Below are 12,988 nucleotides of genomic sequence, written 5' to 3' on the forward strand. Positions count from 1 at the left end.
ACTTTAGTTTCTCCTTCAAAGATTTCAGGGTGAAATCTATCATATTATGATCACTTTCTCCTCGGGGTTCTTTTACCTTAAGCTCTCTAATAAATTCTGGTTCATTGCATAACACCTAATCCATAATAGCTGATCCTCTAGTGGGCTCAACCATGAGCTACTAAAAAGCTATCTTATAGGTACTCTAGAAATTCCCCCTCCTGGAATCCAGCACCAACCTAATTTTCCCAATCTACCTGCATATTGAAGCCCTCATGATTATTGTAATATTGCCCTTTTGGCATGCATTTTCTATCTCCCATTGTAATTTGTAGGCTACATCTATAGTACTGTTTGGGGTCTGTACAGAATTCCCATCAGGGTTTTTTCACACTTGCAGCTACTTAGCTTTATCCACAATGCTTCAACAACTGCCAAGCCTGTCACCTCTTTCTAATGATTTGATTTCATTTTTATCAACTGAGCAATGTCGCCCCCCCCCCCCCCAGTCTTCTGTGTGTCCTTTCAATACATTATGTATCCTCAGACTTTAAGCTCCCAGCTGAAATCTTCCTTCAGCCATGATTCAGTGATGCCAACAAAGGCATACGTGCCAATCTGCCACAGTGCTGCAAGTTCATATGCCTTATTCCGTATACTGCACACATTCAAATACAATGCCTTCAGTCCTGATTTTCACTCTTTTCAATTCTTTGCCTTTTACATTGCGACTCATCTTGTTGACTGCAAATTTGCCCTATCAATAGCCTCTTCTCAATACACATTGCCTCTGTTTGTAAATGAGCTATCTCATCTGCTACACTATTATCTGCCTTTCCAATGAGACTTCTTGCATTGAAATCTATGCAGCTCAGAGTGCTAGTCGCGCCATGCTTAACCTTTTGATTCCTAACTTTGTCCGAGGTCTTACCAACATCTGCCTCCACAAGCTCTCCACTAACTGTTCTGGCACTCTGGTTCTCATCCTCTTGCAACTCCGGTTTAAATTCCACCATGCGGCATTAACAAACCTTCTCACCGAAGATATTAGTCCCCCTCTAGTTCAGTTGCAAGCCATTCCCTTCAGTACAGGTCCCACCTTCTCTGGAAGGGAGCCTAATGATCCAAAAATCTTATGCCCTCCCTCTTACACCAACTCCTTAGCCATATATTACACTGTATAATCTTCCAAGTTCTGGCCTCACTAGCATGTGGTACGTATAGTAATCCTGAGATCATTACCCTGGAGGTCGTGCCTTTTAATTTAGCATCTTACTCCCTATCCCTGTAGGCTATCCTTGTCCATAAAATTCACCACATTTAATTTATTCCAATTTTGTTCCACAGAAGTTGAGAAGTCCAGCGCTGTAATTTAAAAATTACAAAATTTTGAAAACAGCCATCATGACTGTTAAAATGCTAAAATTTAGCTGTTGAAGAACATCAACACAAGTACATAATTTTATCATCAAAACCTGGAAAGGAGAAAATACAAAGGAACATCAGAGATGCTGTAACCATGGTCCATCTGCAAGAAAGGAGTTAAATGTGTGGAGAAGATGGCGGCGCGACGGCAGCGCGCACGGCCTTTCCAGTGATGAATATCTGTTATCTGTCAAGTAGGGGACCGTGCACAATTCTGATTTGATGGAGACAGACGTGACAATACGGAGGAACATCTGGAAAACTTCTGAAATGCCCACTTCGCTGCCACTGCCACTGTGTGGTAACCGGAATCCTTGGAGCAGAAGGCTCCGAAATCCTCGGCTTTGATTGTTTCAGCGGCTGGGGCTAAGTCGAAGGCGCTCGGCAGAGGATGGCGCTTGGGAGGCTGTATCGGAAGGGCTGGTCGGAGGCTCGAAATTTTCGGATGGATGGACTCAGTGTCAGCTGCTTCCAAGGCATCGGCAGTTGACGGTGCCTGGAGGTTTATGGCAGGGAGTTTCTCCCTTTTGCTGCCTGCTATCGGGGACTTGGGAGTCGATCGACTCGGGGACTTTTGAGACTTTTTTTACCGTGCCCATGGTTTGTTCTTCATCAAATTATGGTATTGCCTTGCACTGCTGTAACTATATGTTATAATTATGTGGTTTTGTCAGTGTTAGTCTTTGGTTTGTCCTGTTTTCTGTGATATCACTTGGGAAAAACATTGTATCATTTCTTAATGCATGTATGCATTTCTAAATGACAATAAAAGAGGACTGAGTGTTCTCATAACTAAAAAAAAAATCCAACTGTGATATTACAGAGGGTCTTACAGCTATCTGCCATGCAATATCATTGCTCACTGAATTACAATTTGGTTTTTGGCTGTCTGTTCAGGGGTCATGATCTTCAGTATCAAAGCATTAGCCATTAGATCAACTGCTTTCAACCTCTCTAAAGTTGTTGGTTCTTATCGATCGTCAAGAAATTGACCTGATCATCCACAGAAACCTGTCTTAGTCATATGTTTACTCTTTAAAGGCAAGTGAGCCATGATACAAACTAACGGTACACAACAGTAAAGACAAGTGTCAGATAAAGCTGCATCATTGCCCAACATTTAGCTCAATCTTTTCTGCTCTGATGCTGCCCATTTTCACCAACAAATGTCTTGCGGGTTGGAGTTAATTAGAAACCTTTCAGCTTATGATAGCTATACCCCAGATCAAGATCTCTGTAGAGGAGCTACAATATTTAGATGGCCCTGAGGCTGAGACCACAACTTCATCATCTCATTCACCAATGCATATAAGGAGGACCTTGTATTCAATGACTGCAAGGCCTAGACCTCTATCAACCTGTCCCCAAAGTACCATGCTCTGCTCTAGCAATAAAGGTTAATGACAGGGCTCGAGAAAACATGTCACATTTGCAATTTTTTAGTATAAGATAAAATGCACCTCCACAGCCCTTGGTCAATTGATGAAAAGTGTTTTTGAAGATCAATACTTTAGGCTGACAAAGCCACTATCATCACTAGATTTTGCTTCCGAATTAGGTAATACCGCATTCCATAATGCCCTCTTTTGATAACTGGAAAACTAGTTAAATGTTTTGATTGCCAGGCCTCTAATCCTCATAAAGCATGTAGTTGCAAAACTCTAGTCAGCAATATTAATTTTCTGAAGCTAATTTACAAATATATAAATATTGAAGTACTTCAGTGCTTTCTTTCATCTTCAACTGTGAATAATGTTTTTCCATGTTAGTCTGTAACAGATAATAATCCATGTTTCATTCAGGCTCTGTGCAATTTAATCAAACATGGAACCAACTTTGGAAAGTCTGGAAAACATCTAAATTGGTAGAGATCAGGTGCTAAACCATTTGTTTCTACTCATACTTTTATATTTGCATTAGATTACACCTTGCCAAAGAACAGAATGTGTACAGGATATCGTCACATGGGGCATTTTTGTCCTCCTCAGCATAAATCCCATGGATCATGATCACCCAAAGCTGTCACTGCTGGCATTTTATTGTTTCACTGTATTTAGCCAGCTGTTGTGCTTGGTGTTTGCCTCAATGCAGTGGAAGTCACAAGAGTGTTTTATGACTCTTTTTGCAAATTAAAATTTAGGAGCACAAGATACCAGAAGGTTCAAGGGTTGAAAGTAAATTTATATCAAAGTACATATATGTCATCATATATAATTCAGAGATTCAATTTCTTGTCAGCGCACTCATTAAATTCACTTACCATAATAGGATCAATGAAGGACATAAACCTGTGCAAAAACATAAAAAAGATATAATAATAATAAATAAATAAGCAATAAGTATTGAGAGTACGAGATGAAGAATCCTTGAAAGTGAGTCCATTGGTTGTGAAAACATTTCAGTGATGAGGCAAATGATATTGAGTGAAGTTATCCCCTTTTGTTCAAGAGCCTGATGGTTGAGGGGTAGTAACTGTTCTTGAACCTGGTGGTGTGGGTCTTGAGGCTCCTGCACCACCTTCCTGATGGCAGCATTGAGAAGAGAGTATAACCTGGATGGTTGGGTTCCTGATGATGAATGCTGTTCCCTGAAGATGAGCTCAAAGGTGGTCGAGAGAGTGTTTCTCCCTCCCCTCCCCCCATCTTTTAAATCTACTCAGCTTTTTTTCCTCCAGTCCTGCCAAAGGGTTTTGGTCTGAAACATCGACTATACTCTTTTCCATAGATGCTGCCTGGCCTGCTGAGTTCCTCCAGCATTTTGTGTGTGTGTGTAGTTAGGAATGTGTCTCGATGAGTGTGTCTATTGGCAACTCTCAAGAAATTAAACACAATCCAAGATAAAGCAGCTTATTTGATCAGTATTCTAAATATTTATTCCCTCCACCACCAACCCCACTGCCTCCCTCACCAAGAAGGACAAGGATCACAGGTGCATGGAAAAGTCATCATCTTCAAGAAAGGAATTCCTCCTAAGTCACATACCATCTTATCTCAAATAACTGTTGTCTTTACTTCATGTTTTTGAATCTATTTACTGGAATTCAGATCTGTGGAAAATAAATAAATTGTATGTTTAAATACTATGTGTGTCATTCTGTCTAGTATCCTCGTAACTATTACGGTGTTTTATGCCAGTTGCAAGCTATTCCCTCTAGTCCAAGTGCTATTAGGCTAAATGTTAGGGGAAAGTGTAATCTGAATATTTGATTTATGGAACCTGTTAGAAGTCAGGGTATGGACTCTGATATGTGGAAAAGTGAGGTCTTTGATTGAACAATTATATGGCATTCTTCAATAATTCTGCTATTTGGATATGTGTACAAGACCTCCTTGAAAATCTGCAGCTTTGTGGGTGCTCTGACCTGGCATGGAGGCAAATGAATTGAAGCATTGATGATGCAGAACATTAGTTATCCAAAGGTTTAGTTATTGAAGTTTTCATTTGAGGAAAGGAAATGAGTTTCCATTTTTTGTTCTTGAATCATTTCAATCCTAATCCTTCCTGTTGTGCAACATACTCCATAAATATGCCAAAGTAGAGTAATGCCTAAGAAGAATAATGTGAGTTGCTTAATGACTATCGCCCAGTAGCACTCACATCTACCGCGATGAAAAGCTTTGAGACATTTGTCGTGAGACGTTGGTCATGACTAGACTGAACTCCTGCCTCAGCAAGGACCTGGACCCATTGAAATTTGCCTATTGCCATTATAGGTTAATGGCAGATGCAGTCTTAATGGCTCTTCACATAGCTTTAGACTACCTAGACAACACAAACACCTATGTCAGGATGCTGTTCATTGCCTATACTCAGCAGTTAATACCATCATTCCCACAATCCCGACTGAGAAGTTGCAAAACGTGGGCCTCTGTACCTCCCTCTGCAATTGGATTTTCGACTTCCTAATCGGAAGACCACAATCTGTGCGGGTTGGTGATAACATCTCCTCCTCATTGACTATCAACACTGGTACACCTCAGGGGTGTGTGCTTAGCCCACTGCTCTACTCTCTGTATATCCATGATTGTGTGGCTAGGCATAGCTCAAATACCATTCATAAATTTGTTGATGATACAACCATTGTTGGTAGAATCTCAGGTGTTGACGAGAGGGCGTACAAGATTGAGATATGCCAACTAGTGGAGTGGTGTCACAGCAACAACCTGGCACTCAACGTCAGGAAGGATAAGATGAAGGAACACATACCAATCCTCATAGAGGGATCAGAAGTGGAGAGAATGCACAGTTTCAAGTTCCTGGGTGTCAAGATCTCTGAGGACCTAACCTGGTCCCAACATATCAATGCAGTTATAAAGAAGGCAAGACAGCGGCTGTACTTCTTTAGGAGTTTGAAGAGATTTAGCATGTCAACAAATACACTCAAACACTTCTATAGATGTACCGTGGAGAACATTCTGACAGGCTGTGTCATTGTCTGGTATGGGGGGGTGGGGGGGGCAGTGGTGCTCCTGCTCAGGATTGAAAGAAGCGGCAGAGAGTTGCAAATTTAGTCAGCTCCATCTTGGGTACTAGCCTACAAAGTACCCAGGACATCTTCAAAGAGTGGTGTCTCTGAAAGGCAGCGTCCATTATTAAGGACCTCCAGCACCCAGGGCATGCTCTTTTCTCGCGTTACCATCAGGTAGGAGGTACAGAAGCCTGAAGCGATTCAGAAACAGCTTCTTCCCCTCTGCCATCCGATTCCTAAATGGACATTGAACCCTTGGACACTACCTCACTTTTTAATATATATTATTTCTGGTTTTTGCACTGTTCAGTCTCTTCAATATACGTAAACTGTAATAGATTTATTTATTTATATTTTTATTTAATTATTTATTATTTCTTCCTTCTTCTTCTTCTTCTTCTTCTTCTTCTTCTATATTATGTATTGCATTGAACTGCTGCTGCTAAGTTAACAAATTTTACGAACAATGCCGGTGACAATAAACCTGATTCTGATTCTGAAGTAAAACACTCCACTTGTCTCTCTGAAAACTATGCATGGCACAGATATTTGAAATGCTTCTAGAGAAACAAACTTTTGTAACTTAACCTCTCCCTCTGTTGCATTTGAACTGATAGACCCCAAAAGATAAAAACGGCAAGGGGATTTATTATCTCCAAATAGCCTCTAATATAGAATGTGCAAGAGAATTAAGTCAATAATGATAGATGCACAATGCTTTATCTAGTGGAATTTGAGTACTGTTGTTCTAGGAATCACCTATGCTGCAAAGCACAATGTCATATTTAAGGTGCCCTAATAGTCACAGTGGCTGGAGGAATGATTTTGATTATTATGAAAGGACGTGCTTACAACCTGACAATTTTCTTTGCATCATTAAAGTTAATATACTAAATATAACTGGTAGGAAATTATTCATGGAACTACTGTTAGCAGTGTGTTTCTGACAAATCAGAAATTAATATGATAATTTATAAATGGAAGTTAATTGTGAGAACATAATGTTCGTGTAACATTTATTAAAAGGTATGTTCATTGGTTGCTCTAGTAAATCATAATTTTAGTTGTGTTTGATGTGCTAGTACCAGACATTGTTCTGAGCATTGGGTAACATTTTATTATGACCTTTAAAGATGAAATAATATTCAAATAATTTATTTACTCAACAGATAAAGAAGATTATAAAATGCATATTTTTGTATTGATAGGATTCTGACTTACCTATTGACACAAGAGTGAACCCTTACCTTGCTCAGATGAAAAGTACTCCCAGTACTTTGCTTCGATCAGGTGGATGTAAGATGACAAAGACTCTCAAAGTTCATGAGCTGGCAGTGAGCTGGTAAGTAAAATACGTTTGTACATATATTATCATTGTCAGCATCTATTTGAGATTGGGGAATGTGATTTTTTTTACATTGGAGTGAAGCAAATACATTTTCAGGTTTAAGGCTCCTTGGGCAAGCTGTAGGCATTAAATTTCAGCAGTTTTGATAGTAGGAATTGGCTCTCATCTCCAGTGAGTTATTTTGACATTGAATACTCAACATATGCATGGTTCTAGTGTTCTAATGTTGATAAACATTGGTTATATTTGCTCTGCTTTTAGTTTTGCAGAGGTCAAGATTTTGGATGCAAATTTGTGATCTTACTAATTTTCTAGGATGGTGAATTTTGTTTCCTGGAATTACATAGAACTAAGGTATTTACAGAATTGTAACTAGATATTTCACTATTTCACTATCTTAAATTTTTGGACAAAGTTGATAACAAAAGATTGTTTTCATTCTGTCAGATTCAAAATATATTTGTAGTACAATGCCGATGAAATAATTGAACTTAATAAAACACCTTAAGTTGCATATTGTGAGTGATTAAACTAATCAGTTAATGTAAATAATTATACTGAGAATAATAGAAAATTTTGCAAACATTTCTTTGAGTCCTTGACATTTGTATTCATGAAGTGAAAACAACTTATACATTGGGTCATTTGCCAGTAAATGAAGAAGAAAGTAGTAAATTAAAGTTCATAATTAACATATTAATCAGACAATATTTGGAAAGTTAGGAAAACTTAACAGCATTTGTGTAAATTGGCACTTTCATTTAATGATGAAATGGAAATTTCCAAGAAACTTTTTTACAAATGGCATGAAACTGAACTGTGTGATATTTCATGCTGCAAGGTAGAAAATTATGTTGGACCTATATGAAAATCATTTACAGTAAGGGTGGTAGTTGAGAGCACAGAGACTAGGAGTATCAGAAGATATGTCCTTAATTTTGTCACATAACCAAATTTATGTTGCTTTCTCAGTTCTGATCATGGTTAAATGATGTGAGAAGCTCAGAGATTTCAGTGTCATCGACTGTCAAGAGTAATTTCTTCATTGAAGATAGTTATTGCCTAATTCTAGTTTGGTAATTATATCTTCTTGCTCTTACCAGCCCATTCCAGGTCCAAGTCTTAGATCAAATGAGAATGAGTTGCTTCCGTATGTGATAACTTGTGATTAGAATTTTATTCTGTGACGTTATAAACTAACATCCCACTCCTCATCTTGCTGCTGAAATAGCTGAAAATAGTCCAGCTTAAATTACTGCTCTGTCAAATTACTGCTATGTCATCCAGAGGCTCAGATGATTGCCACCATTGACGAGAATCCTCAGATTCAGATTTATTTATCACATGTACATTAAAATATACAGTACAATGAGTAATTTGTGTAAACCAACACACATACGGATGTGCTGGGGCCAGCCCACAAGTGTCACCTCACATTCCCGCACCAACATAACATGCTCATAATGCTTGGCAGAACAACAGAGAATACAGTAAGTAACAGAACATTAACATTAAAATAAGCCCCTTTCAACACTCCCACCCTCCCTCCAACTCACCCCCACACACAGACAATCCTCCAACTCCAGAATCCAGACTCCATTCTCCAGGCTCCGGGCTTCACTCATCAGGCTTCCACTTCCAGACTTCTGATTGGCCTTCGGGCTCTGATCTTTGGTATTAACCCTGGACTAGATAATGATGGGACCAGAACTCCAGGTACACTGACTGACCAGCCTTCATGCCTCCTGCTCGCACAGACTCATCCGAATGTGGGACAGCCCAATATCCACAGATGTCTTTTGTCATCGGTCCACGTTGCTGGCCTTTGAACTCAAGCAGAGGTGTAGACTCTAGATGTACTTTATTTCATGTCCACATTACTGGCCATTGAGCATGGAGTGAAAGTCTTGACTCTGAATGTCCTTTGTCATCTGTCCACAGCATTGGCCTTTGAACACGGAGCGCAGTGTGGAGGTCTTACTTCTAACTCCACGACATCACTGTTACTAAACCATAACCTAACCCCTAACTGCCCTCTCTGTCCCCCAAACTGTAAGAAACAACTACAAACGTAAATCTGAGCCATAATCCTGACAGAAACACAGCTTGACATTGTCTAAACAGGAAAATTCTTTGATAGGTTTTAACTATTTTCTTGTATGCTGACCCTTATTTGGTAGAATGATTACTAGGCCCCATAACATTTAAATTGCCATACCAGATTATGATACAACCTGTCAGAATGCTTTCTAAAGTAATCTGTTGAAGTGTGTTAGAGTGCTTAATGATAAGATCTTCCTCCTTAACCTCCCTAGAAATTAAAGACACTGGTGCTCTTTCCTTATGAGTGCATCTAAGTTCTGGGTCTGGGACAGGGCATCTGACATGTTAATGCCCAAGAATTTAAAGCTCCACTGCTGATCCCCAATGCAGACTGGTGCCTTCCTTTTCTTTCCTGTAGTTTTGCTGAAATTGAGCAGGAGGTTGTTGTTGTGGCTCCACTCAACCATGTGTCCTATGCCACTTTATAAACTGATTCATCACCACCTATGATTCATCCAAAAACAGTAGTGTTGTTTGTGAATTTTAAGATGGCATTGGAGCTATTGTTACCAATCCTCACTGATTGAGGTCTGTTGATGAGGAAGTCAAGTATCCAGTTGCAGAGGAAGTTACAGAAGTCCAGGCCTTGAAGCTTGAAGATGAGTTTGGATGCGATGATTGTGTTGCACAGTGAGCTGTAGTTGATGATGTTGAGTTCCTGATGTTCAGATGGTCCAGAGCAGAGTTAAGAGTCGGAGAAATTGCATCTGCTGTTGATTTTTTGTCATGGTAGGCAAATTGGAACAGATACAGGTCATCTCTGAGGCAAGAATTTATTTCTGCCACAACCAACCACTTGAAGAACTTCATTGAAGTTGATGTAAGCGCTTCCTTTTTGAAGCAGGTGGAAACCTTTGACTAGAGAAGCAGGAGGTTGAAAATATTGACAAATACTCCAGCCAATTGGTCTTCACAGATCTTTAGTACTTGGCCAGGTACACCATCTGTCACAGATGCCTTTCATGAATTCATCCTCTCGAAGGATGCCGAGATCTTGGCTTCAGAGACTGAAGTTAAAGGGTCATCCGGAAATTTATGGGTTTGTCATAATTCTCCTATCAATGTGTGCATAAGAGACATAGAGCATGTCTGACTGATGAATTGCTACCACTAATACTACCCAATCATACCTTATAGTCAGTTGTGTTGTGCAAGTATTGCCACAGCTATCAAGCACCCACGCCTCTGTGAATGCAGTTTAATTTAAATTTGCCTTTTTCTTCCAAATTGGTCTTCCGAAAGTAACACCTGGATTTCTTATACAACTCTCAGTTGCCATCCCTAAATGCAGAGATCCAACCCTTAGCTGATTATGAATTTCCAGTTTTGTCGAGGGCTTCTGGGTGGGAAGCTTCAGAAGATTTTTGTAGGTACACACTGCATGTTCTTATGAAGCTGGTAATGACTGTTAGCTCTGCTAAAGAATCCTTGAACATGGTTCAATCTACTGACTCCAAGAAATTCTGAATTTGCTTCTCTGCTTCTGCTGTACTGCTCTTCACTGTCCTGTTCACTACAGTCTTTGTCTCAGGCAGGCAGAAGAAGCACAGCCAGGTGTTTGGATTTACCAAAATGAGCAGGCATTCTTGATGGTGGCATAGCATTGGTAAAATGTCTTGAGTCCTCCAGTATTGCAGGTAATGTGTGACAGTAATTATGTAGAGACTTCGTCAAGCTAGCCTGATTTAAAGTTTCCCACCACAATGTGACAGGCTTTTCATAGTTATCCTGTTTTCATAGTTGTTCTTGTTGATTACAGCATCTCAATTCTTCAAACGCTAGCTTGATGTCTGCCTGATGTATGGTAACAGCTTATAAACATAAGGCTGTTATCATTTTTAAAATCTGATTTAACTGGCATATTATAGAGTTTTCTTTTACGGCCATCTCTGTATGTAAGCCACTCCTGTGTTGTAAGCATAAGCCAGTTAAGCTAGGACATTCAACTGGAGCCAGGTCTCTAAGAACATAGTACAAAAGTACGACGTAATTTTTTATTATCAAAGTACATTTATATCATCATATACAACCCTGAGATTATTTTTCCTGTGGGCATACTCAGTAAATCTATAGAATAATAACTATAACAGGATCAATGAAAGATCAACCAGTGCGCAGAAGACAATAAACTGTGCAAATGCAAATATAAATACGTAGCAATAAATAATGAGAATTTGAGAGGATGGGATAAAGAGTCCTTAAAGTGAGATTATTGGTTGTAAGAATATTTCAATGTTGGGGGAAGTGAATGTAGTTATCCCCTTCTATTCAAGAGCCTGATGGTTGAGGGGTGGTAACTGTTCTTGAATCTGGTGGTGTAAGTCCTGAGGCTCTTGTACCTTCTACCTGATGGCAAAATTAAGAAGAAAACATGAACTGGGTGGTGGGGATCTCTGATGAGGATGGGAACAGGTGGTAGTCTATAAAAGATCATCACCTTCTCTTGACTGCAGTTGACAGATTTGTTGAGTTGTTAGACTTCTGCATTGCTATGGATAGGATATGCTGAAGTCATATTGAAGATCTCAGTAAATGCTACACGGAGGAATCTTTACCCCTTTAGGAAGTTCAAACCATTTCACTCCATGAACATTAGTACAATTTGGGATCACAAGCAGAAAATAATGGATGGTAAACTAGAGAGCTCTTTTATTCTTAGGCATTTTTTTGGACCCACCATGTGCAGACCATGTGGTGATTCTTGGTGGTCAAAGCCAACACTCTGAACACCTGACTCCTGATAACAAGTGTACCAGCAAAAAGAACAGAAGACTTATAATAAGATTGATGTAATAACCAAGAACAATGATTTGAGACAGTGATTGTTATTCGTAGGAGTCAAAGACCCATCTTCACTTTGAAGATGGCTTCTATTCTGTTGAAAGCCAGCACAACTTTTCTAAATCGGGTAGACCAAATCATATTTAGTAGCTCCAAACTGGGCAGACATGAGGTCATGTGGACCATCAGTAGCAGAAATGAACGCTCACTATCTGTAAACTCATTGCCCAGCATGTCCTTCATTCTAAATTACCAGTAAACAAGGGGATTAATCCAGGTTCAATAAGGAATGCAGAAGGCCATGTGAGGATCAACATCAGCCATGCCTAAGAATGGGAATTTGTTGAAGCCGCAATGTAAATTATGTTCTTGTTAATATGTATGAAAAAGGCATAACTAATCTCTAATCCAACAGATCAGATCCAAGCTTTCCAGTCCTAACATCATGAATGGTGGTGAACAATTAAATACTTAATGGGAACAGGTGGTAGAGACTCCAAGAACATTCATAATTTTCAGGAACTCAGCATAGAAGTGTTGAAAAGATTAAGTATTAGAGTTGAAGATCTGCATTCTGTTTCTTATTCACAGAGCAAGAGCGACAATGGAGCAGTAGGATTGGGAGGGTGATTGATGAATGTAGAGCTGTGGATCTAGATCCTGACATGGATTTTAGAAAGGCATTTGACAAAGTCCCTTATGGGAGGCTCATCTAGAAGATGAAAGTGCATGAGATGAATGGCGAATTGCCCATTTAGATTCAGATGTGGCTTGCCCTTAGAAGATAGAGGGTAGAGGTAGAAGGGAATAATTCTAGCTGGAGGTGTGTGATTGGTGGTGTTCCGCAAATGGCAGACAAATGTGAAGTGTTACACCTTGGTAAG

The 12,988-nt window shown here is 39.5% G+C and overlaps 1 protein-coding gene across 6 annotated transcripts in view; it reads left to right on the plus strand.

Annotated features, from left to right (window-relative positions):
* The window catches only part of LOC140199345 (sperm-associated antigen 16 protein), a 656,665-nt gene that overhangs the window by 86,321 nt on the left and 557,356 nt on the right, over nucleotides 1–12,988 (plus strand). For 5 of the 6 annotated variants that reach the window (XM_072261235.1, XM_072261236.1, XM_072261237.1 and 2 more), the window contains one exon: nucleotides 7,081–7,214. In XM_072261235.1, the coding sequence (XP_072117336.1) occupies nucleotides 7,081–7,214 (134 nt within the window). Of the gene's footprint in view, nucleotides 1–1,326; nucleotides 3,140–7,080; nucleotides 7,215–12,988 lie in introns of those variants that run through there. The other variant, XM_072261241.1, reaches the window with a different exon arrangement.

The sequence above is a fragment of the Mobula birostris genome, chromosome 6, assembly GCF_030028105.1.
Source record: "Mobula birostris isolate sMobBir1 chromosome 6, sMobBir1.hap1, whole genome shotgun sequence".
Taxonomy (NCBI): domain Eukaryota; kingdom Metazoa; phylum Chordata; class Chondrichthyes; order Myliobatiformes; family Myliobatidae; genus Mobula; species Mobula birostris.